General features: G+C 44.6%; 2 protein-coding genes and 1 long non-coding RNA gene across 4 annotated transcripts in view; 2 read left to right on the top strand and 1 right to left on the bottom strand.

Moving 5' to 3' along the window:
* LOC149462004 (uncharacterized) overlaps positions 1-9,896 on the top strand; it is a 30,785-nt gene extending 20,889 nt beyond the window's left edge. Inside the window, exon 2 of the long non-coding RNA XR_016312740.1 lies at positions 9,700-9,896. This is a non-coding gene — a long non-coding RNA (uncharacterized LOC149462004). The remainder of the gene's footprint in view (positions 1-9,699) is intronic.
* SNRPC (small nuclear ribonucleoprotein polypeptide C) lies at positions 1,388-16,148 on the bottom strand. The gene is made up of 6 exons (XM_089677562.1): positions 16,028-16,148; positions 15,855-15,897; positions 12,130-12,238; positions 3,510-3,599; positions 3,276-3,380; positions 1,388-2,341 (listed from the first exon to the last, which is right to left on the bottom strand). The coding sequence occupies exons 1-6, from the start codon at positions 16,033-16,035 to the stop codon at positions 2,217-2,219; spliced, it is 480 nt and encodes a 159-aa protein (XP_089533688.1). The 5' UTR covers positions 16,036-16,148; the 3' UTR covers positions 1,388-2,216.
* Positions 16,149-16,337: 189 nt separating this feature from the next.
* ILRUN (inflammation and lipid regulator with UBA-like and NBR1-like domains) overlaps positions 16,338-23,534 on the top strand; it is a 65,263-nt gene continuing 58,066 nt past the window's right edge. For both annotated transcript variants that reach the window (XM_089677561.1, XM_089677559.1), the window contains exon 1: positions 16,338-16,901. In XM_089677561.1, the coding sequence (XP_089533687.1) occupies positions 16,744-16,901 (158 nt within the window). In that variant the 5' untranslated portion in view covers positions 16,338-16,743. The remainder of the gene's footprint in view (positions 16,902-23,534) is intronic.

Raw genomic sequence — 23,534 nt, forward strand, 5'->3', positions numbered from 1 at the left:
TATATCCTGAATGCAGGTGTTCAGGATATTATAGAACAGTAAGGGTCCCCCCCCCCCATAGTTAGGATGTGTTTTTACTACTCCTGCCGCAACCACACCCTTTTTAGCTGCAGTGGCCAGGGGTGTACACATGTCCCAGCAGGAGTTAAATGCCCTATCAACCTGGTACAGTACAGCAAACAAGGGGTTGAAGCAGGCAACATTGTGTTGCTTCCTCATCTTCCTTCCTTTAACCTCTTGGACCCCGCAGAAGCATGCAGTTGCAGGGCGCCTACAGAGCGGCCCCATTTAATTGAATGGGCCGCAATTCACAGGCGTCCTGCTGTGGTATGTGTATATCTTTGGCAGCTGCCTCAGCAGCTAAAGGGGGGAGGGACTGGGGAGGTAACATCAAAACGTCACCAGAAGGTTTTACCACCTCCCAACTTTACATGTGAACAAGCCCTAAGGGTGCCGCTGCCAAATGCAACTAATGGTTCATTCACAAGTGCAGGAAGCACTGCTGCTCCTCTGAAAAGCAATCCAACTGTGTTTGATAGGTTAGGAGGATATTTTGCCTCACCACTGGATTTAAACCCATAATTGCAGTGCAATGCAAGCGTCTGCAACACGGTAGTACAGCAATTAGAGGTTTAAACCAGGTGTGAGGAGGCAACAATGTGCCCATTGCCCTTTGACTTCTCCCCTGTTGTTCAGGTAGATCTCCAGCTCTTTAAGGTTGCCTACCTCTCTCTTAGGTCAACATAGGTAATAGTAGGTTAAAGAAGTTCACCCTTTGTAACATGTTACATGTATATAGAGAGTGTAACATGTTACTATATTCCAGTCCCCAAACCCTCCCTATCCCCAGCTGTGACAGTGGGTGGGGGATCCTTTCCCTAAACCCACTATCAGAACTTAAAAATAGCACGACTGTTTGGGGCTTCACCCATGTAGCCGCATAATTCAGACTTCTGTGAAAGCATGAACTACAAGTCCTGTGTCACTGCAGCAGATCGCTCCTAATTCTCAATGCATGGGCACTTCTAAGCGCTCTCATAGTTCAGATTCTTCCTGCAATGCAGTAACTGTCTGTCCATATGGGAGCTATGCTGAGTGCCTGCAGAAGCCTGGCAATACACCCACAACCTGCTGATTGTGTGTGCAGTGCTTTACGAGCTACAGTGAAAATAAAAACAAAAAAAAAAAAGTGGGGGGGGGGGTAAGAGCACTTGTTAACCTGCAAATTTTTTTTTTTTCTCTTTCTACAAAAAGGTGAACTTATCTCTCAAGCCTATTAAAAGGACCACATTTTGGCAATATGTGCCCATGTTCAACCTCTTTAGAATTTATTCTTGCAGTTTATGGATACAGAACAATGGAACAAGTAAAAAGATGATGCAACAGGTCTAACACAAAATTTTTAATTTAAAAAAAAAAGCAGTTCTTACGAAACAGTTGCTTTCTAGGAAAGAATACAAAAACGTACATAAAACATTTGTTTGAACACAAAGTCCAACTGTCTTGTGTGGAAAGTTGTGCAACTTCCATCGTGATTTATTTTGAAAAATAACTTTTCATACCGTTGGGATGATTTGTCAAAATAACAAAAGATGTACTGTTTCCTTTTTAGGTATATAAGTCAAATGCCTTAAATAGGAACTAAAACTTGTTAAGCTGTGGAATATGAAAAGGTCAACATTTGCAGCCAACATGCATGCTGGCACTGCTGTTATGTAAAGGGTCAGTCAACCCAAACTTTTTTTTTTTTTAGTAGATTCTGGAAAGAGGTCTCTCAAGGACTTTGAGGGCAAGAGCTCAGCGAATTAGTTAATGAGTTCCTAAGGCCGCATATTTGCCATGGAAGCAGCAGGTCCCACTCCCCATCTTGATTTTTTAATTTGACACTGGACAGAACAGGAGAACAAAGGGAACACCCTACCCTCTGTTCATATCCAACTTGGAGTCCCATTCTTCCTCCTATAGCAGAGTCAAATTGTGGCAGTGGAATCCTGGTGCTGTCGTTCCCCAAGAGATACTTTCCAAATTCCACTAATACCTGAAATATCACTTTTGGTATCACCCTTTCCACAATATTCTTTACTAGGTTTTAAATTTTGAGAACAGTTATAAAACAAAAATAATAGCATCTGGTAAGTAGTATTTTGGCCAATAGGCTTTGTGACTCCATATTAACATACACCATTTGAAAAGCAGTTACAGGTATGTAAATATCCTTATCGGTCAGGGCGTGCCATGCCCGGACGAGATTGAAGCATCATGGGACGGGATGGTGGACGCATCATTGGTGGACCTGGCATCATTGGCATGTGCGCTCCCATTGGTGGTCTCATACCAGGACCTAAGCGGGACAAAAAAAAAAAAAATGCATCACTCATAAGGATTTTAACTTGCGTACTATCACAGGTGTAAATGATAGAACACATGACACAAAGTCTTAATTTAATGGTCACATGCAAAATACAAAATTGATAAGTATCAGCTTTTCTTATATATAGCCCAACATGGACAAAAGAACTGTATAGCTTTTGAGAAATTAACCACTTGGGATTTGTATAAAATTGTGAACAGGAAACCTCAAAGTTCATGTTTAAAAACACATTTCAGTTGGAACCAATTCACACTATGTGCCATGACAGACATTTTACTGCATTGTAAAATGTCTATCACCGCAAACACACACAATGGTTTCCTATGCATCCCCTTTACACTGCAATACAACATAGACGCACTGCAGCATGCTGCGATAAAAACGCAAACATGCTGCATTTTATAACAGCGTACCACGCCAAATCATACGGCAATGTTTAACAGCGCATTGCACTGCTGTACATTGCCATGAATTAAATGTACGTTTTGTACACTTAAAATAAAGTTTGTACAAAACAAAAAAAGGGAGCCGTATCATGCAATGAATTGCGCGCCACACTGCCCCCTACCGCAGCTGGGAATGGACAGCTGCCAGAGTGGTAGGGGGCACTGTGGTGCGCAAATCTCCTTTGATGTGTGACCTTACTGGCCTTAGGGGTGGACGCACACAGCCTACCCTGGCAGCAAGCCTGCACATCTGCCCTCATAGCAAGCAGTTTGCTATGGGGCAGACACAAAAGAAAAGTGGAAAGCACCAGTGGGTGAACCAAAAAGAGGATCACAGATCAGGTAAATACATGTTTATTATTTTAGTAACAAAACAAAGTTACATTTACACCTGCTTTGAATGCCAAAAAAAAAATATGTTCAAGTACGGTGGATAAATTAAAGCAAGAGTAGCTCACCATGGCCTACTGGCATCATTCCCGGTGGAGGGGGTCCCATCATTGGCATCATTGGAGGCCCAGCCATTGGTGGTGCAGGCATCATACCAGGGCGTGGAGGTCCACCTAATAAAAAAGATAAAACGGAGGTAAAGCCATAATAAAACATTTTTTTTTTTAAAAAGTGAAATATGCAAATAAAAACCCAAGTGTTTAAAAGCCACTTCTAAGAAAAAAAATAAATAAATCTCTTACCTAGGCTAGGTGGAGGTGGAATCATGGCACTGCCAGCTGGTGGTGCAGCAAAAGGTGTGGGTGGTATCTTTCCTTGCTGAAATGCAGCAGCTAAAATAAATAAAATTAGACTAATTACATAGGTGTTTTAAAGAAACCTGCAACTGGAACATATTGTGCGATAGGAGGTATAAGGCGCTAGCCAAGTAGAACACTGCAATGTATCACCATACTATCACTGTACGAGGAAGGAAGTCGCAGCAGCACCAACCAGAAGATCAAAGCTTACACTGTATGTGGCAAAAAACAGATTTTTTTAGCATACCCAGCAGCTGGACATTGGACACCAAGCTTGCCCAGTCTTCTCCCACACACACGTCAGTTGTTGATAGCACTGTCATGTCAATGGCACTGTATTGTACAAGAGGACACAGACTCCACCCACAGACCAGATTGTAAGAAAAGATGTGAGAACCACCTGCGAGAAAAAAATTAATTTCCCTGCTCCCCCCCCCCCGGCATAAAGCATTTAACCCAGGGGTTGAAATTTCGAATCCAGACCTACTAGCCGGTCACAAAAAACTTACTCTCCACCAGTTGCTCCACCCAACCTTGCCCAGGTCCGCCCCCACCCCTGGCCCGCCCCAACCCCCACCCCAAACCACACCCCCTTAAAGCTTATGAAATTACATTTTTCTTTCAAATAAAGAGTCCAAAATATAAAACTGTACACAGTAATGTATATTCCAGCTCCCCTGTACTCCATTATAGTGATGACATGTATACAGTAATCATTACTGTATACATGTTATATCACTATAATGGAGTACAGGGGAGCTGGGATATACATTACTGTATACATGTCATATCACTATAATGGAGTACAGGGGAGCTGGGATATACATTACTGTATACATGCCATATCACTATAATGGAGTACTGGGGAGTTGGGATATACATTAATGAGTAATGTACAGTATATCCCAGCTCCCCTGTACTCCATTATAGTGATATGACATGTTGTATACACTACAGTACTTACTCCTAGTCCCCCGCGGCGGTGGAGAGGTTGTCTCCTCTCAGCGGAGCCGAAGAAGCCGGAAACCGGAAGTTGTAAACCGGAACTCGGCTTCACAATGAGGCTTGGAGCGCAGGTGCAGTCGCTCCATGCTTCATCTGTGCTCGTTAGAGGAATTTCTCCTCGCATTTGGCGAGTGGCTTTTTCAAGCCTTTAACCCATGCAGCACAGGAGATGCTGCACTGGGGAAAACAAAAAAACAAAAATCTCCACACACAGACAGAATTTTAAGAAAATGTCAAGAGAGGGAAGGGAGGACCAAGAAAAGCAAAAAATATTACCAGTTAAAAATTTAGTTTCAATGAGAATTGAAACAAATATATGCATATAAATGTCCTGACACCTTGCACACAAGAGTTACTTCACCCCGGCACCAACGCCATGCCCAGGTTCTACCTTAAGCTGTGAAGGTGTGGCTCAGTGTACAGTTAGGGAGAAAAAACCCTACCCAATAGCCGTTTTTCTACAAGAGCCTTTAGTTCCAAATTTAAAGGACCATATTCTGTAATCTGTGCAGAACAAGCATGCAAACCTCAAGAGGACAGCAGAGGTTTACTCTCTGAAGGGCTGTGTAATGTTCCTTCGCTGCTTCCTGCATCACCAATTACAGTAATACCTCGGTTTACAAATATAATCCAGTTGTGCAGAACTTTTCGTATAGGGATGCATTGAAAACCAATTAATCCGTTCCGGAGGTCAGAAAAAAGTAAATGCTACTAAAATACCTTGAGTTATTTTATTAAGTCATGCGGTATTTTAATAGTGACAACCATGTGGTAATGTTTGTTGTCAGTGGGGTTCCCCACTGACAGCTGAATGTAAAAGAATTGCCGTCAATTAAAAAAATTGAAAAAAACAGCGTGAGGTTCCCCCTCCCGTCCTCAAAATCCATACCAGACTCGAAGGGCTTTGTGTGAACTCCCACGCCAAAATTAAAAAACAAAACAAAAACAAAACCCCCCCTCCAAAATCCATACCAGACCCTTATCCAAGCATGCAGCACGACAGGTCAGGAAAGGGGGAATGACCACGACGAGCGCCCCCCCTCCCCCTCCTTTATCATACCAGGCCACATGCCATCAACATTGGGGGGGGGAGAGAGTGACAGCTAATTCTGTAAGCTATAGTGAAGAAAAAAAAAAAAAAAAGCCAGTAATTACATTTAAAAACCGGCACTGACATATATTGACAGCCAGTCAATGTATACTTTGCTCCTCTCCTGCCTTTTTCATCCATCCCCCTCCCCCACATCTGCAGTATCGGCTAAATTGTTCCTATCGCAGAATGCCAATAGGGCTATTTTCGGCTGAAATTTCGGTGCATCCCTAATCGGATGCTAGTACAGAGATCTCCCGTGCTATGCTATCGTGTTCTGACAAGGAGAACACTCCAGTCAGCACTCTCAGCCAGTGGCTGAGAGTGCTGATCGGGAGCCAATTGGCAGACCTTTTTCAGTCATGCCTATTTGACAGAGGTGGGCCAAACGGCTGACTTCTGTCGGACCGGCTGTCATACACACAGGGCGAATGTCAGACAGTTTCTATTGAACTGCTTGACATTAGGCCCCTGTGTACTAGACTAAGGCCAAGTTCACACTAGCTTTGTTAGCGGGCGTTAAGGAAGCGTTTTTAACACTCCTCAAATGCTCTCCAAACACCTGTCTAAAGCTATATGGGCATATGGCAAGCATTGGAAATTAGTCAAGTGTGTTACTAAACCCAGGACCCTGCATTCACTATATCTGGTCTCCCACTGTATACACTACATTGAAATGCAATTATTTTAGTAAATATAAACTGCTAAATACCTTTTCCCATCAGTAGTATATAGCAGTGCTGTGACTTCTCTCCGTGTTCAGCAGAGCACTAGATAAAGCTTGTAAGAGGAGTTTCCTTTTTCCTCTAGAGTCTAGAAGGATGCAGAACCCCTGACCTCTGGACAGTGCTGAGTGCCCCTGTGCTGATCACATGCACACTCCCAGGGGAAAAAAAAACCCCTCTAGAAATGCACATCAAAACTAAGCATGAGCAAAGTGTCTCCACACAAAATGTCTTATCAGGAGACAAGAGGGGGAACCTGGAAGGGGAGGATCAGAGAAGTCAATGCAGACGATTAACCCCTTGGGTTCCACAGGGAGTATAACCAGCATGGTTTACTGCATATACAGACCGATTTACTGTTGTGGGTTTAATAACACTTTACATGTGATCTGAGATGTGCATGAGCTTAGACCACATTTATGGCCCTCTCTCTGTGCCGTGGGTATGTAATCCCCGTGCGTATGGATGGGAATGTCACCAAAGTCCAACCATTCAAGCAGGTGAAAATACAGAACCCGGAAGGAAGACAGTGTAAAGATGAAGTGCCATGCACAATGCAGTGCTGGAGGGCTCCGTTTGCACTTAAGTCTGTCATAATTTACTAGGTATCCAGTGCATACTAATACATTGTGATTTAAACCTGCAAAGGCAGAAGTTTTTTATAATTAACTTTTTCCCTGAGACTTTACTACCGCTTTAAATAGGAATGGGGTATCCAAGTAAAGAACAGTAGCATCTGGCTAAGAAAACAACTACTTAGTAGATAGACCATGCACTTGCTTGGCATCACAGGGTTTCATTTTTACATTTTGACTGGACTGTATTGATAAAAGGACATAAGGACATGGGGCTGTATACAGTATGACCTGCTTTCACTGCAAGAAAAAAAAAAAAAAAAAGAAAAGATGGTCAAATGTGTTACCTGTTCAAATGTAACAATTTCAACAAAAACTCTAATAACCAATGTTATTGTAGAGCTTTAAACAAATTCAAAACATATTCAGCAGTACAGATGAAGAGGCATATTTTTAGATGAAATGTGATAGCAGGAAAAATAGTCTATTTTTAGGTTTGCTGGACACTTTAGGAAAGGCTTCTGGAACTGGATGCCTCATCTTACTTTAGATTGTTAGAAGACTGTGTATTTTCTATACAAGTATTTAGGCATGATCCTTTAGATATTATATAGTTAGGGAAAGTTGAAAAATGTGTGATGTCTCAATGTTTCATAGATTTTAGATGTCTTTTTGGTTGCAGTGCTGAGTGCAGATTTGATAGGCTATTCAGGATAACATGATATGGGCATTGCACAAGCCAGGATCACACTACATTACAGTAAAGCACTGCAGCAACATGCATGCTACCGCAGCACATGATACCACACTAGGCACCCATTAGTACCAATCATTTAGAATAAGCTTTTTTTTTTCTTTTTTTGAACCTTTTCCCAAACGTGCTATAGCTGAAAGACGTCTACAGTGTGGTTGTCTAGTTCTGGGAGGACGTCCTCCCAGAACACGCCCTGTGTGCCCCCAGCGGACACATCTGATCACATGATATGATAAAAGTCCAATCACAGTGGCCTTTTACGACGTGATCAGCTGTGCCCAATGACACAGCAGATCACCGGGTAAATACAGTTGCCGGTTATCGGCTGCACTTTCCTCAAGCGGTCACAGCGTGAAGAAAATACTGCCGATAACCGGCAATTGCCAGAGAAGAGATTGGCACTGATGATCAGTGCCCAGCAGTGTCACCCACCTGTGCCCAGCAGTGCCACATAAAACATAAAACAACCAGCGGTGATTAAATACCGACAAAAGAAAGCTCCATTTGTGTGAAAAAAATTATAATTTCATATGGGTAGTGTTGCATGACTGCACAACTGTCAAAGTGCAACAGCACTGAAAGGTGAAAATTGGCATGGGCAGGAAGGGGGTAAGTGCCCGGTAAGCAAGTGGTTAATGTAATCCTCCTAAATGGGCTTCCTGGACACAATGCACTTTACAATGCATTAGGACTTTGCAAAGGTGTGAACCCAACCTTAATGAGGGACTGAACTCTAAGTTATGCCCAAAAAAAAAGCAGGCAGAGGTCGAAAGACTAGTCACCATTTACTAACTGTGCTTAATACCACACTATCTCTAGGTAGAGGTGGCCATCTTGAGGGGGCAAAACCCTGCCTCTACAATGTCAGAGCCTGAAGCAAGGAGCACAGTAATGACATTACCAAATCTCATTCAGTCAGAGGCAGCACTGCCATGGATTTAAAGTAGAAAAAAAATCAGAACTCCATTAAAACTTTTTTTCCATCCATGCAATAGGGCTGTGCCTGTACTGCATGTGCTAACTGCCCGTTTTGTCCAGGGGCACACCGAAATGCTATACTTACCCGATTCTTTGATCCTCCGGAAACCAGTGCTCCCCATGTCCAGTGGTGGACTGTTCCTGCCGTCCTCACATCCAGAGCCAGTCTATGGGCGTGATGACATCAGCAACAGTCCATGCACAAGACCGCTAGACTGCTCCCCTCACGCCTAGACAAAAGTTAGCAGTTAATCAATGCGATGCTGGCACAGCCCCACTGCATGCAAAAAAAATAAATTCCTGGAATTCTTCATTAAAGGAGACATAGGAGCAAAGCTTTTGAGACCATTGCTCCTGCCCCCTCCAGTCCTGTGCTCCAGTGAGCGCAGGAGGGGCATAGAGTGCTGACAATCACCACTCTGCTTAGAACAGACCCAAGAATTGAGCGGTCAGCAGTCTTTGATCACTCAAGTCTCAATGTAGAGTTGGCAGGGGACAGCTGTAGCCATCTAGTAAAGTATGAATTTTTTTTTTGACCCCGCACTTGTCTTTTAAGGCTTGTGAAAGGTGTAACTTTTAATTATTACATAAATTTAATATTTACACTTTCATGCAAGCTGGATATAGTTAGGCTCTCACTATAATCCTGGTAGTGCAATAATGAGTTGTAGCTTTCATACACAGAAGACATACTGTGGCTTGTCTACTCCTCCCATGCCCTTCTCCATTCACAAAACACTTTGTATTCTGTGAATAGCTCAGAGATATACAAAGCATTCTATGAATAAGCAAGGGGAGAGAGGCAGACAAGCAACACTGACATACCAGTACAAGAGCTGCAGCAGCAGGAGTGTAAATCTTCAAGTAATGACAGCAGTACCTAAAGTGGCAAACCCCTGTTAAGTGTATTTCGACTTAAGTCACATTTGAGAAAACCCCAAGACATGTTTGTTATGTGTTCCTACTCACACAGTATATTTTAATGATTATAATATTGCTTTTGTAGGTTTCTGAGGAAAAGGCATCATGGCAGACGGGCACTTCTCAGCATGATCTGTTCCTGAGTTGGGGAATGGTTGAAGCACCATACACACGAATGGTCAACCTGGGCTTTTTTTTTTGCATGCTAGTCCCATACTGAAAGTGAAGAGGTTACTAAATTTACGGAAATTCTTGTACAACAGAATAAAAATTTGGAAGTGATGTATTGCATTTTCAAAGGAAAAATTTACTGATTAAAAATGAAAAATATATAATTTGGTATCGTACAAGAAAAATTTTTGTGCTTGTCCCTTCAATCAGTTTTGGATGAAAGCTGTGTACCAACGATCAGCTTATCGTACGATTGCCTTGAAATTGGTATTTTTCGTATTATTTTCTGAACGTGTGTACTAGGCTTAAGTGCAGTTCTCATTAACATACAATGGGAAAGCCCACTACTATATATATTTAACCTTCTGTTAACACAATAATAAAATCGAGTAAAACTGATGCGATATCTGCCTCCAGATAGGGTTAATTACAGTAAACAGCTCACCCCCCACACACATAACAAGGGGGGGGGGGGGGTTAAATATTTGTTTTAGGTTTAGCAGTCTTAAAAATAAAAGTAGGCGTTATCCCAATTTGGCTGCTAAAGTGGAAATATCCTTTTCTTTTTAAACTGCAGTGTAAAGACATTTAGTGCTTGGATTTCTTCAATAATTTGAGTTAATGATCTTGAAAAAGTATGACAATATCAATATAATATAAGACAGTACAAAGGGAGTTCCCCAGCGCACTTTCAAGCTAGTCAAAAAAACATTAACCTAACCAATCGGTTTCAGATGCATACATATGTGGAAGCAACAGTGTTGTGTCAAGGCACCTCTGATAAGTGTGGTACCTAGCTCTAAACAATCCAAATAAAGAAACACACTATATTGCCAAAAGTATTGGGACGCATGCCTTGAACTTTAATGGCATCCCAGTCTTTTTCCGTAGGGTTCAATACTGAGTTGGCCCACCCCCCAACAGCTTCAACTCTTCTGGGAATGCTGTCCACAAGGTTTAGGAGTGTGTCTATGGGAATGTTTGACCATTCTTCCAGCAGCACATTTGTGAGGTCAGGCACTGATGTCGGACAAGAAGGCCTGGCTCACAGTCTCCACTCTAAATTCATCCCAAAGGTGTTCTATTTGGTTGAGGTCAGGACTCAAGGTGCAGGCAAGTCAAGTTCCTCCACCCCAAACTCGCTCATCCATGTCTTTATGGACTTTCCTTTGTGCACTGGTCCTGGAACAGGAAGGGGCCATCCCCAAAACTGTTCCCACAACGTTGGGAGCATGAAATTGTCCAAAATGTCTTGGTATGCTGATGCCAAGCCCAACCCCTGAAAAATAACCCAACGCCATCCCTCCAATGCAGTCAGGCAAGTACCGGTCTCCTGACAACCACCAAACCCAGATATATCAATCGGATTGCCAGAGAAGCGTAATTCGTCACTGCAGAGAACACATCTTCACTGCTCCAGAGTCCAGTGGCAGTGTGCTTTACACCACTGCATCCGACGCTTTGCATTGTACTTGGTGATGCAAGGCTTGGATGCAGCTGCTGAGCCATGGAAACCCATTCCGTGAAGCTCTCTATGCACTGTTGTGCTAATCTGAAGGCCACACAAAGTTTGGAGGTCTGAAAGCTATTGACTCTGCAGAGAGTTGGCGACTTCTGCGCACTGTACGCTTCGACATGTGCTGACACCGCTCTGTCATTTTATGTGGCCTACCACTTCGTGGCTGAGTTGCTGTTTCCAGTTGCTTCCACCTTGTTATAATACCACTAGCAGTTGACTGTGGAATATTTAGTAGCAAGGAAATTTCACAGATGGACAGTTGGCAACCTAGCACAGTACCACACTTGAATTCACAGAGCAGAGAGCAACCCATTCTTTCACAAATGTTTGTAGAAGCAGTCTACATGCCTAGGTGCTTAATTTTATACACCTGTGGCCATGGAGGCGATTAGAACACCTGAATCCAATGATTGGGAGGGGTGTCCCAATACTTTGGCAATATAGTGTATATAGCCTTTGCCTGTAAATAGGCAACACATGCGTTTTAGTGCATCTCTCCTCCCATGGAACTGTTCTTTTGCACAGTCCAGAAAACAAATGCATGAAGCTTGATACATGTGCGTTTTATGGACACAGCAGTGGCTCAGGGACAAACATGAAGCAGTGCCCCCAGGGCAAACAGCTTTCCCTGGGGGCACTGCTCGAGTGGGAGGAGTCAGGAGCCCCAGAGGGGAAAACAAAAAACAAAAAAGCAAAACAAAAAACGGCTGAACTGATGTTACCCAAAGGAAAATGCCTGGGCATGCCTCCATGGACAATTCTTTATGCAGATAATTCCCCCCCAAGTTCTTAGGGCAGTACAAGAGGTGAAAAACCATAACTTACTGGTTTTGTCAATAAGACTCTGAGCCTGCTCTTCCATCCATTTCTGATAGTAATCCTTTACATTTTCCTTGTGTTTTCTTCCACTGCAGTGAGTCTTACGAACAGAAGGCTGGAAAATAAATAAAACAAAAATTGAATTTGTTTATCAGCAGCACCACTGCTGAGCCTGAATTCTAGGAGGGATAAATGCCTGGGGAATACTTGTGCAGCAATGGCTGCTAGGAAAAGACAAAGCGATACTAAAGTCTTGTTTTTTTTCTTAAAAATAACAAACATGTTCTACTTACATGCTCTGTGTAATTGTTTTGAACAGAGCAGACCAGATCCTCCTTTACGCGGGTCCCCCACAGGTGCTCCTGATCCCTGCCTCCTGTCAGGTGCCCCCACAGAAAACAGCTCGCTATGGGGGAACCTGAGCAGGCACGCTCCCGAGCCGCTGCTCTGCGTGTCCATTCACACAGAACCACAACTCGGCCCTGCCTCCTCCCTCTCCTGATTGGCTCACTGGCTGTGACTTACAGCAAGGGGAGCCAATGACTCCTGCTTCAGCCAATCAGGAGTGAGAGCCCCCAGAGAACGGAGACTCTTGTGGGCATCATTGGATCAAGATGGGGCTCAGGTCAGGGAGGCAGGGGCTGCTACACACAGGGCTTTTTTACCATCATGCATAGAATACAAGAAGGTAAAAAAACTTGAGGATTAACCAGTTTAAGATAAAAATCTAAATAGCTGGGCTCTACATTTCATTCAAATACATGCATGGTCTTCAGTCACAGACACTCTGTCAAACATATTCCATATCCAAGCAGTCACAAGAGTATTGCACAAATCACTATACAAATACTACACATAAATAAATAAAAAAAAATAAATAGCACTGACATTGTACTAATGGCACTGGGCAGGGAAGGGTTGATGTGAGGGGCGATAAAAGGGTTAACTATGTGCTGGGAGTGTGTGCTTTACTGTAAGCACACTGCTCGGGCTGACCGGGAGGAAGACTGTTTGTAAACAAAACAGTCTTCCTATCGGTGATTGTCGGTAATCACCGGGCGCCGGCAGGTAATTACCGACTGGGACCCGGTGATTGACATCCGCGGCCGCAAATGGTGGCGCGCCCCCTACCCGTAAATGCAAAATCACATATATATGATTTTGCACACAGGTGCCACCCTGTAGCAGTATATCTGTTATAGGGTGGTCCTTAACTGTTAATGCCATGTGGAAGTTCAATTTCAAGTGAAATTGAAACTATCCTAAAGCTGACAATACACTGTACCAGTGGTCACCAAATGGCAGACTATGGTCTGTAAACTGACTCCCTTTTGCCAGTCACCGATCCATCAAAGGTGAAGTGCCACCTAAAGAAAGCTGCACATCCTCATTCCGTAGCACGGCGATGGGATACAGAGAAAGCATGACTGTCATGCTCTCTCTGTATCCCATCGCTGTACTAAAGAATGAGCAGCTCTTTCCTTAGGAGGCACTTCACCTTTGATGGATTGGTGACTGGCAAAAAGGGAGTGGATGGATGCATCCTTAGGAGTCATTTCCATTCAATGCTGGTTTGCTTCTGGTGAGTGCACAGTGCTGGAGGATTATCGCAAAGTCACTTTTTTATTACTGATCACTGTCAGTTCACACAATATTATTATTATTATACAGGATTTATATAGCGCCAACAGTTTGCTCAGCGCTTTACAATATAAAGGGAGACAATACAGCAACAATACAGTTCAATACAAAAATACGTTGGACATTTTCATTGCTGGTCATCATTGACATTATTTTTGGGACATGGTAATACTGTATGAAAGTGAAGAACATTCACATATTTGTCATTTGGTTTTCATGTATTAGCGCTGCCCCCTTCCTCAAGCTGCAGATAGCGGAAGTCCCCACACACCAAGCCGGGCAATCACTAGCTCCCGCCCAGCAGCCCCCTACACGCTGCCCACCACAAGGACGACACAGGCGGCCGGGCAGGAGGCCCAGAAGGAGACACCCAGCAGCGGCATGGCTGTAGTCTGCACAGGACCGCCCCTCAGTGGGCAGGGCGTGAAGAGCTGCAGATCGGGGCTGAGGGGCAGAATCCCGCAACCACCCAGCCAGTCAACATGCAAAGACCTCCGTTCTCTGCAGCTCGAGACAGAAAACGGTAGCCCCCCCCCACACCAGCAAGTCAGGCAATCGCTCATCTGTCAACACAACAACCTAGGCAGCCTTTGCCCCCCACACCTAGCCCACCATGAGGATGACAGCAGGCAGGCTAGAGGCCCAGTAGAGGACACCACAGAAAGATTAGTGTCTCTGCCCTGTCTAAGGTACTAGGGGAAGGTTTGCATTAAAAGGGGCTCTGTGTTTGTGTTAGGAGACGGTGTGATGTAAAGGGGGGCAGTTCTTTAAAGAGGGGACTAGTTACATAGTTAGTCTGGCTGAAAAAAGACAAAAGGTCCATCCAGTTCAAAAACTAAAAAAAAAAAAAAAAAAGTTATAATCCTATACCCACAATTGATCCAGAAGAAGGAAAAAGAAACCCAGCAAAGCATGATCCAATTTGCTCCTGCAGGGAAAAAAAATTATTTCCTGATCCCCCAAAAGGCAATTGGATATTCCCTGGATCAACTTTACCTATAAATGTTAGTATCCAGTTGTATTCTGTGTATCTAAGAAACAATCTAGGCCTTTTTTAAAGCAGCGCACTGAGCTGGCCAGAACCAACTCTTGCGGGAGTCTATTCCACATTTTCACAGCTCTCACTGTGAAGAAACCTTTCTGTGTTTGGAGATTAAATTTATTTTTCTCCAGACAGAGTGCCTCCTTGTCCTCTGTGATGACCTCAGGGTGAATAGGGTGTGTAAAAGGTAAGTTAAAGATCATAATGTACTGGGGGAGACTGTGATGTGTTATATCGCTAACGAGATTCGGACCTAAGCTGGAAGGAAATTTTGCTGACCGGACCTCCGTAAATTTCAATTCAAAACACCTGCACTATAAAATCTGACTGCGCACACTGATATAGATCTAGCAACTATGTAGTGGGGGAGCCTTCCCTTATACCAACTGGATGCATTGTATAGGTTGGTCATATCATATTAATTTTGGAAAACCTACAGAGAATTCTACAATGGCATATAGTGAATGGTCAGTCACACAGCAGTGGGACTTATTATTATTATTACTACAGGTACTTATATTAGTGCTTATACTACTATTTACTCAACACTTTACGTGTGATAGAGATATATATATATATAAAACATTCACATCAGTACCTTACCCTCAAGGAGTTTACAATCTAAGGTCCCTATGTCCCGTTCATACACACTAAGGCCAATTTAAACAGGGACCAATTAACCTACCAGCATGTCTTTGGAGTGTGGAAGGAAACCCACATAGGCACAGGAAGAACATGCAAACTCCAGGCAGGTGGTTCCATGGTTGGTATTTGAACCTTACAGCCCTAGTACTGCCATTCACAAGTACTAACCATTGAGCCGCCATGCTGCCCAAGCACCCTTGTGACTCTTTCAGACACATGCACACTGGTTTCCATTTTTCCCAGCTAGCCATGAGTACACAGGATGGGCTACATATAAAGTGATAAATGTCTGCCGCTGTGAATAGTACCCATTTGGAAACCACACACTAAAAGCAAGGTGTAAGACTAATTAATAAAGTAATGAATGAAGAAAATCTACATTAGCGAAGTATGATCAACTTACCGAGTCATGGGTGAGGTAGGTATCACAGTAGTCGCAATAAAACCTAAGAATAGAGCATTGAACACGTTATTCTTGTCACATGGAAACTCCACCACGTGTAAATATAACATACACAACGCCCATTCACCCGAACAAACCATCTGCAATAACACATTACCGACTCATTCACTCACTTAGGCATGATTCCGACCACCAACTCGCCACCTTTGTCTCCACCGGAAGCAATGCGCTCAGTAGCCCGCCGGTGTTAAAGTTGACCGGACGTTTCGTCAACCGGAAACTTCAACTGCAACCTCCATCTTAGTTAAGGGCAAATTAGCTCCCTCACTATCGGGCCACAAATAAAGCCAAGCATCCCTATATGAGTGTTTATACCACAACTGGGACTTTTGCAGCCCTTTCTGTTCATATTTGATAAGGCTAAACCATGCTTTCGGGTGTTTAATCTGCTAGGGGCGGTGTCAACCGAAATGCGTCTAATCCGTGTCTGCCGTGACGTCATGACGTGTCTAGCGCTCAGGAAGCGGGGAGGCCCCGAGTGGCCTGCTGCGGAGCCGGAGACCGGGGCCCTTGACTAAAGGTCCCGGGTACGGTGTCGGTGGCACGTGCGGAACGTGGGATCCGAATCTGTGGGCTTCGGGTCAAAGGTCACTGACTCGGAGGTCAAAGGTCACCGTCGGTGTTGCCGGAGGAGCCGCAGCCTCCCGGGGGGTCAGGAGGGGCAGCCCGGGAGAGGCCTGAGCGAAGCAGAGCGTCCATCGGGAGCGGCGGAGTCCGCCTTGGCGGTAGTGGATGTCATTGGCACCTGAGGGCTAGAACTTGGGCTGGACACAGGACACCTAGACGTGTTTAGTCGCTGCGAGGAGGCTCCTTGCGACGGCCTGGTGTCATGGAGGGCATGGACGTGGACCTGGACCAGGAACTTATGCAGAAGTTCAGCTGTCTGGGAACCACCGATAAAGATGTGCTTATCTCTGAATTCCAGCGCCTACTGGGCTTTCAGCTCAATCCTGCGGGCTGTGCGTTCTTCCTAGACATGACCAACTGGTGAGTGGGGGGCTTAGCTTCTACATCTCCCCATCAGGATTGTAATGGAGGAACGCTTTGGTTGTTGGCCATGTCCCTAATGCTTCTTTCACATGGGCCTATACTGCAATTCCAGGCTAGAACTAAGCTGAAACAAGAAATCTGGGCAAAACAATGTGCTATTCCCATGCAGTGGGCCTGTGCCTGCACTGCATGGGTTAACTGCTTGTTTTTGTCTAGGGATTTATAATGCTGAGAGATACTTACTTAAACCTCCGATCCTCTAAGCCAGGGGTCTTCACAATTTTTTTAAACAAAGGGCCACCAGGAGGAGAAAATTTCCCAGCATCAGTTGGAGTAAACAATGCCCCATCGTTGGTGTTATTGGTAGGAATTGTGCCCCATCACTGGGAGGGATTGTGCCCCATCACTGGGAGGGATTGTGCCCCATCACTGGTGTCAATGCAAGGGATTGTGCCCCATCACTGGTGTTATTGGGCCACGTCATTAGGAGGAATTGTGCCATTGTCGGTGTCATTGGGAGGAATTGCGTCCCATTGTTGGTGTCATTGGCCAGATTGTGCCCCATGACTGGTGTCAATGCAAGGGATTGTGCCCCATCACTGGGAGGGATTGTGCCCCATCACTGGTGTCAATGCAAGGGATTGTGCCCCATCACTGGTGTTATTGGGCCACGTCATTAGGAGGAATTGTGCCATTGTCGGTGTCATTGGGAGGAATTGTGTCCCATTGTTGGTGTCATTGGCCGGAATTGTGTCCCTTTGTTGTTGTCAGTGAATAAAGTAGTGCTCCAAAGGCCAGATAAAAACAAGCAAAGGGCCGCGGTTTGAAGACCACTGCTCTAAGCGCAAGACCGTTCTCCGCCGCTCCTAACCCCCAACCTATGCTAGCGGTCTTGTGAATGGGCTGTTACTGATGTCATCATGCCCATAGACCGGCTCTAGTCCAGACATGAGGACAATAGGAACAGTCAACCGCTGGACGTGGGGGGACGTGGTTTTCCAAAGGATGGGGTAGGTATAGCTTTTCTCTGAGCTCCTCGAGAAAACGATCACAGCCCCACTACATGGGAAAATAAATTTAACCATTGTTGGGAGCCAATCATATGGCCAAAGCTCCCTGAGACTAGGTCAGTATAAGCACCTTCCTTCTACAGGGTGCTTAGAATTAATAGGTTTTAGCCTGGAATTCCTCTCTAAAGTGGTTGTAAACCTCAGACGTGAAATATGCACAAAGTATATCCCTGTATAGTGTATACTTGTCACAGTCCAGCGCACTAAGTATCACTTTCTGCTGCCCTGTTCCTCTATCAACTTATGTCACTTCTGACAAGTTTTCCCGACATCAAGAGAAAAAAACGTGACAGGAAAGGAGCACCAGCACACAGCATGTGGGTGACAGCCACAGCTTTGTTCCTGTGTGCAGGGTGGTGAGTCCATTCCCTTCAATCAGCTCTCATAGCTCTCCTCGCTGATCTCTGCTATGTGTAATTTCAGGTCTCTGCCCCTGTATTCTGAAGGCTCAGCCAAGCTGTATAAATTCTGGTTTATCAATGGATGTACAGGGCAGAGGGCTGCAGATAACCAAGTATGACGTGTGGAAGGATTTGTTTAATCTCTGTGTTTCATCTGAGGCCAGTCACTTCACTGGGTATATGTGCAACTACTTTAAAGATGGCGCAAAAACAAGATCCTATACTGCCTGTCAACATGCTAGGTAGTTTAAAAAATGACGGACGGGACAATATACACTGTATATTTGCATGAAGAATTTTAGGGCATGCCACGTTCTCTAGCCGCTTCCCGTCCACCCTATAGCAGAAATACTGCTATAGGGCGGCACGGGTGCACATTATCACGTGTATATATAGGAGATTTTGCATTTCCGGATAGGGGGCGTGCATGAGCCCTCTACCCACGCCACTATTCGCGGCCTCGGCTGTCAATCACCGGGTCCCCGACGGAGGGAGAGAAAAGTAAACAATACAGTTCTCTCCCCTGCCAGCTCCTGCACACTGCTATGCATGGCTTTGCATAGCAGAGCCATGCAAAGCAGTGTGCTTATAGTGAAGCACAGACACACAGTAAAACACCACAAAGTTAACTCTTTGATCGTCCCATATGTTAACCTCTTCCTACCCTGTGCCATTAATATAGTGTCAGTGCTTTTTATTAGCATTGATCATTGACACCAAATCAGTTCCCCTCGTGTCAGAATGCCCGCCGCAGTCCTGCTATAGGTCGCCGATTGCCGCCGTTACTAGTAAAAAAAAGAAAAAATTCCAGTATATATACCGCCATTTGTAAACACTATAAATTTCAGGTAAACCAATTAATTTACACGTATTGGGATTTTTTTTTTCAGCAGACATGTAGCAGAATACATTTTGGCCTAAATTTATGATAAAATTTGATTTTTAAAATTTATTTACTGGACATGTTAAATAGCAAAAAGTCAAAAATATTTTATTTTTTTCCTCAAAATTTGTCGATCTTTTTTTTTATAGTGCAAAAAATAAAAACATGCAGGTGATCAAATATCACCGAAAGAAAGCTCTATTTGTGGGGAAAAAATTATGTACATTTCATTTCGGTGCATTGCATGACCGCACAATTGTCAGTTAAAGTAACGCAGCGCTGTAACACAAAAAATGGCCTTGTCAGGAAGGAGGTAAATCCTCAGGAGAGCAAATGGCTAGGCTTTGCTGCAACCTGTTGTCTCCACTGAATTCAATTGCAATGGTTCAAAATGCTAGTGTTCACAGCAATCGCTTCCCCTCGTGAAAAATACTGAAATCCAGAGGTGGCATTTGGGCAGATTTATGTAATGTAATGCACTGAATGTAACGCCTTGAATGTGGGTTAACACTATAGCTGAGTTTACCTGCATTTGTTTCATCATTAAAACAGAACTAAAGGGAGTTACACACACCTTTTCTCCATTGATCCCTGTCCCTCACCAGCACCTTCTTTGTGTGCCAGTTTCCGGCCATCCTAATTGGCTGGCATGGATGTCACTCCTGCGCAGGAGTTGGGTGTCCTGGAACGCAGGGATCATGCCAGTGCTTTAAGCCAAGTTGTGCATGCGCAGCTCAGTTTACATACAGGGAACACTGCGAACAGGGAGGTAGGTGCATCTTATTGCAGAAGAGACATTGCATCTCTCTTCTGCAATGAAGATTTTGTCTACTCACAGTAATTAAAGCAGAACTAAGATTCTGTTGTTAAAGTGTTCACTTTTTCAGAAAAATTTAAAAGGTGAAGTAACACCCTACACATTCAAAATCCCCTCCTGTGACTGTGGGATACTGAGCTGTCATTTCTCACACATCCAGCTCCGCAGTTCAAGGAATTGACTTCCATGCTTTTCTCCCTCTTTTCTGTCCAGCGCTTTCAGGATGGAGAAAAGTGATTCGCTGTGCAAGCGCTGACAAATCAGAATTGTTCTGGTCTGTCCCAGAAGTGCTGCACAGAGGAGGAGAGCAAGGATTTAAACTCCCTGGGCCGCTGGACACGGACAGCATTCCTGGAGGTAAGTACAGCAGGGATTGCGAGAGGGGGCTGTTGAGTATGTACAGTGTTCACTTTTTCGTTTTTCTTTCTGGACAGAGCCTGCTGCCTTCTATGGGCGGTCGGATGTAAATGGACGGCCTGTCCATTTACACCTGACTGTCATTCAGTGTGCTAGATTGATGATGAACGGATCCTCATCTATCTGTTTTCAGCAGATCTGATCGTATTGGATGCAGGCGGGTGTAAACTAACACATGTCTGTTTACATCCGCCACTCCATACAGGGCAATGGATGGTCTGATTGGGTCCTCCTGAAAAATGGACAGGTGGACCCAATTGGTCCGCCCATGTGAAAATGGCTTTATTATTACTTTAAGGCCACGTGAAAGAGGCCTTGCTGTGCTCAATAGTATGACAAACGTGTTGCATCTGAGATGGTTTGTTGAGGTTTTTTGGTTTCTTTTGGCCCACTTCTCCATAATCATATTTTTTTCAAGTCCTCTTCCAGGAAAGGTACTTGAAAGATTAGGTGACAGTCTGATGGATTTGAGTAGGGAGTTCCAGAGGATGGGGGAAGTCCTGGAGAAGTCCTGCAATCGAGCGTGGGAGGAGGAGACCAGGGAACTAGAGAGTAGGAGGTCCAGTGAGGAGCGAAGGGCACGGGTAGGGTGGTATTTGGGTATCAGGTCGGTTAGGTAGTTTGGGGCGACGTTGTGAATGGCTTTGTAGGTCAGTGTTAGCAATTTGAATTTGATGTGCTGGGCAATCGGGAGCCAGTGAAGGGATTGGCAGAGGGGGGTGGCGGATGTGGAGCGGTTGGTGAGGTGGATGAGTCCCGCCGCTGGGTTCAGGATAGACTGGAGTGGGGATAGCGTTTGTTTGGGTAGGCCAGTGAGATGGGAGTTGCAGTAGTCCAGGCGGGAGATGATGAGGGACTGTACGAGTTGTTTAGTAGTGTCTGGGGTGAGGAACATACGTATCTTGGAGATGTTGCGGAGGCGGAGCCTGCATGACCTTGATAGTGATTGGACATGAGGTTGGAAGGAAAGGTTTGAGTCCAGGGTGACACCCAGGACTTTGGCATGTGGGGTGGGAGTGATGGTGGCATTGCTAGTAGTGATGGAGAGGATGGGGGGGCGCGGGCTGGGGGGAAGACCAGGAGCTTGGTTTTGGACAGGTTAAATTTGAGGAAATGGAGCGACATCCAGTCTGATTTGTCGTTCAGGAGGTGGGCGAAGCGGGCGGAGAGTGAGTGGGTGAGGTGGGGGGTGGAGAGGTAAATTTGTGTGTCGTCGGCATAGAGGTGGTAGTTGAAGCCATGAGAGTGTATTAGTTTGCCAAGGGAGGAGGTGTAGATGAAGAAGAGGAGGGGTCCGAGGACAGAGCCTTGGGGGGACTCCAACAGAGAGGGGGATGTGGCAGTGTTATAGATGACGCTGAAGGAGCGTTGGGATAGGTAGGAGGAGAACCAGGAGAGAGCAGCGTCCCTGATGCCAAGGGAGTGCAGTTTAGTAAGGAGGAGAGGGTGGTCGAGTGTGTCGAAGGCCGTGGAGAGGTCAAGGAGCAGGAGGACTGAGTAATGGCCATTAGCTTTGGCGGTTAGCAGGTCGTTGGCGGTTTTTGGAAAGATGATTGGCTGTTCCTTCACCAGGAACCACAAACCAGAAAGATTAAAAAGCTTTTGTGTTATCGGGCCATCCAGGAGTACACTGCTTAATGCTTGTGTTCTAGTTTCACTACACTGTACTGATGATGGCCAATACGCCCGAATAAATGGTTCTATAGTATAAGGCTGCATCAGTGCCATAAACTGTCATTTCTGGATGTACTGTTGTCCAGTGGGCATAAACTAATGATTTGTGTGGTTCTGTCCACTATCGAGGAATTAATTTTTGGATTAGTGATGGAGATGACACATGTAGTTACCTTGTGTTTTTAAAGGCTACGTTCACCTACTAAAATAAAAGTAATATATGCACATGCTTTTGCAAGTAAAATTGTGCATTTATTATTTTTTTCTCAGGAGCCTGGAGAGCATTGCACCCTATCAGCAGATCGGTCCTACAGTATTCTGCCCGTATCTCTATGGGTGTAACATGTTACTAAAGGTGAATGCAGCCTTTAAAAAGGATCTACATATGAATCTTTTGCTGACCATGTTGCCCTAATTCCGCATATGTGCTTCCATGGACCAAGGTTTCTGTAATAAGAGCATGCTCCCAGCACAGTGACCGAGTTGTCTAACACAGCTCTCAGTCTTGGTTTATGATCAGGAGCCAGTCTTGGACAGCCAACTCACAGTGATCACCTGGTTGGGAAGTGTGTCCCACCTCCCAGCATTAGAGATTCTAAAGGCAATTTTTTATTTCTTTTTAAACCAAAAAAGATATTCTACTTACCTGCTCTGCAGTGGGGTAGCACAGATTGGTTCCTTACTTCCTCTCCTCTTCTGGGGTCCCCTAATAGCACTGTCTACTTTCCCTCTCCTCCAAATGTCCCCTCAGCAAGCTGTGCTGCTCTCGGTGTCTCCTATGGGAAGAGGAAACCAAGCTGCTGTGGATGTCAGGTATGTGTTTAGGGCATATGGGGAAGGAAGGGGGGGAGGGGCAGTGGGGTGGTTTTTACCTTCATGCAGGGAATGCATTAAGGTAAGAAAAGTTGGCTACGCATTATACAATTTTCATGTTCAATTTCCTTTAGATTTACCTTCAACTATGTAGTGCAAGGGCCTGCCTGATTGCACAATTTGTGTAAGTGTTTAGATTTACCAAAACTATATAATATGAGGTCAAACCTAAAGGAAAGTTGTACAAGAAAATTATATTGCAGAGAGGTAATTTTTAGAAACAGTTATACTAACTAGCCTGAATGGGAGTGTAAATGTTGTAATTACAGCACTACCTAACCCTCCTGTCAACCCTTTAAGTGGGACTTAAAGTGGTTCTAAAGTCTAAAGCTGGATACACATCATACTATTTTTTTCATACAATTGCCTTTAGATTTACCAAAACTATATGACTTTAGAACCACTTTAAGTCCCACTTAAAGGGTTGACAGGAGGGAGCAAGAAGGGTTAGGTAGTGCTGTAATTACAACATTTACACTCTCATACAGGCTAGTT

This window comes from Staurois parvus, unplaced genomic scaffold, assembly GCF_062004578.1.
Source record: "Staurois parvus isolate SC_StPar_1 unplaced genomic scaffold, SC_StPar_1.0 ptg000188l, whole genome shotgun sequence".
Lineage (NCBI taxonomy): Eukaryota > Metazoa > Chordata > Amphibia > Anura > Ranidae > Staurois > Staurois parvus.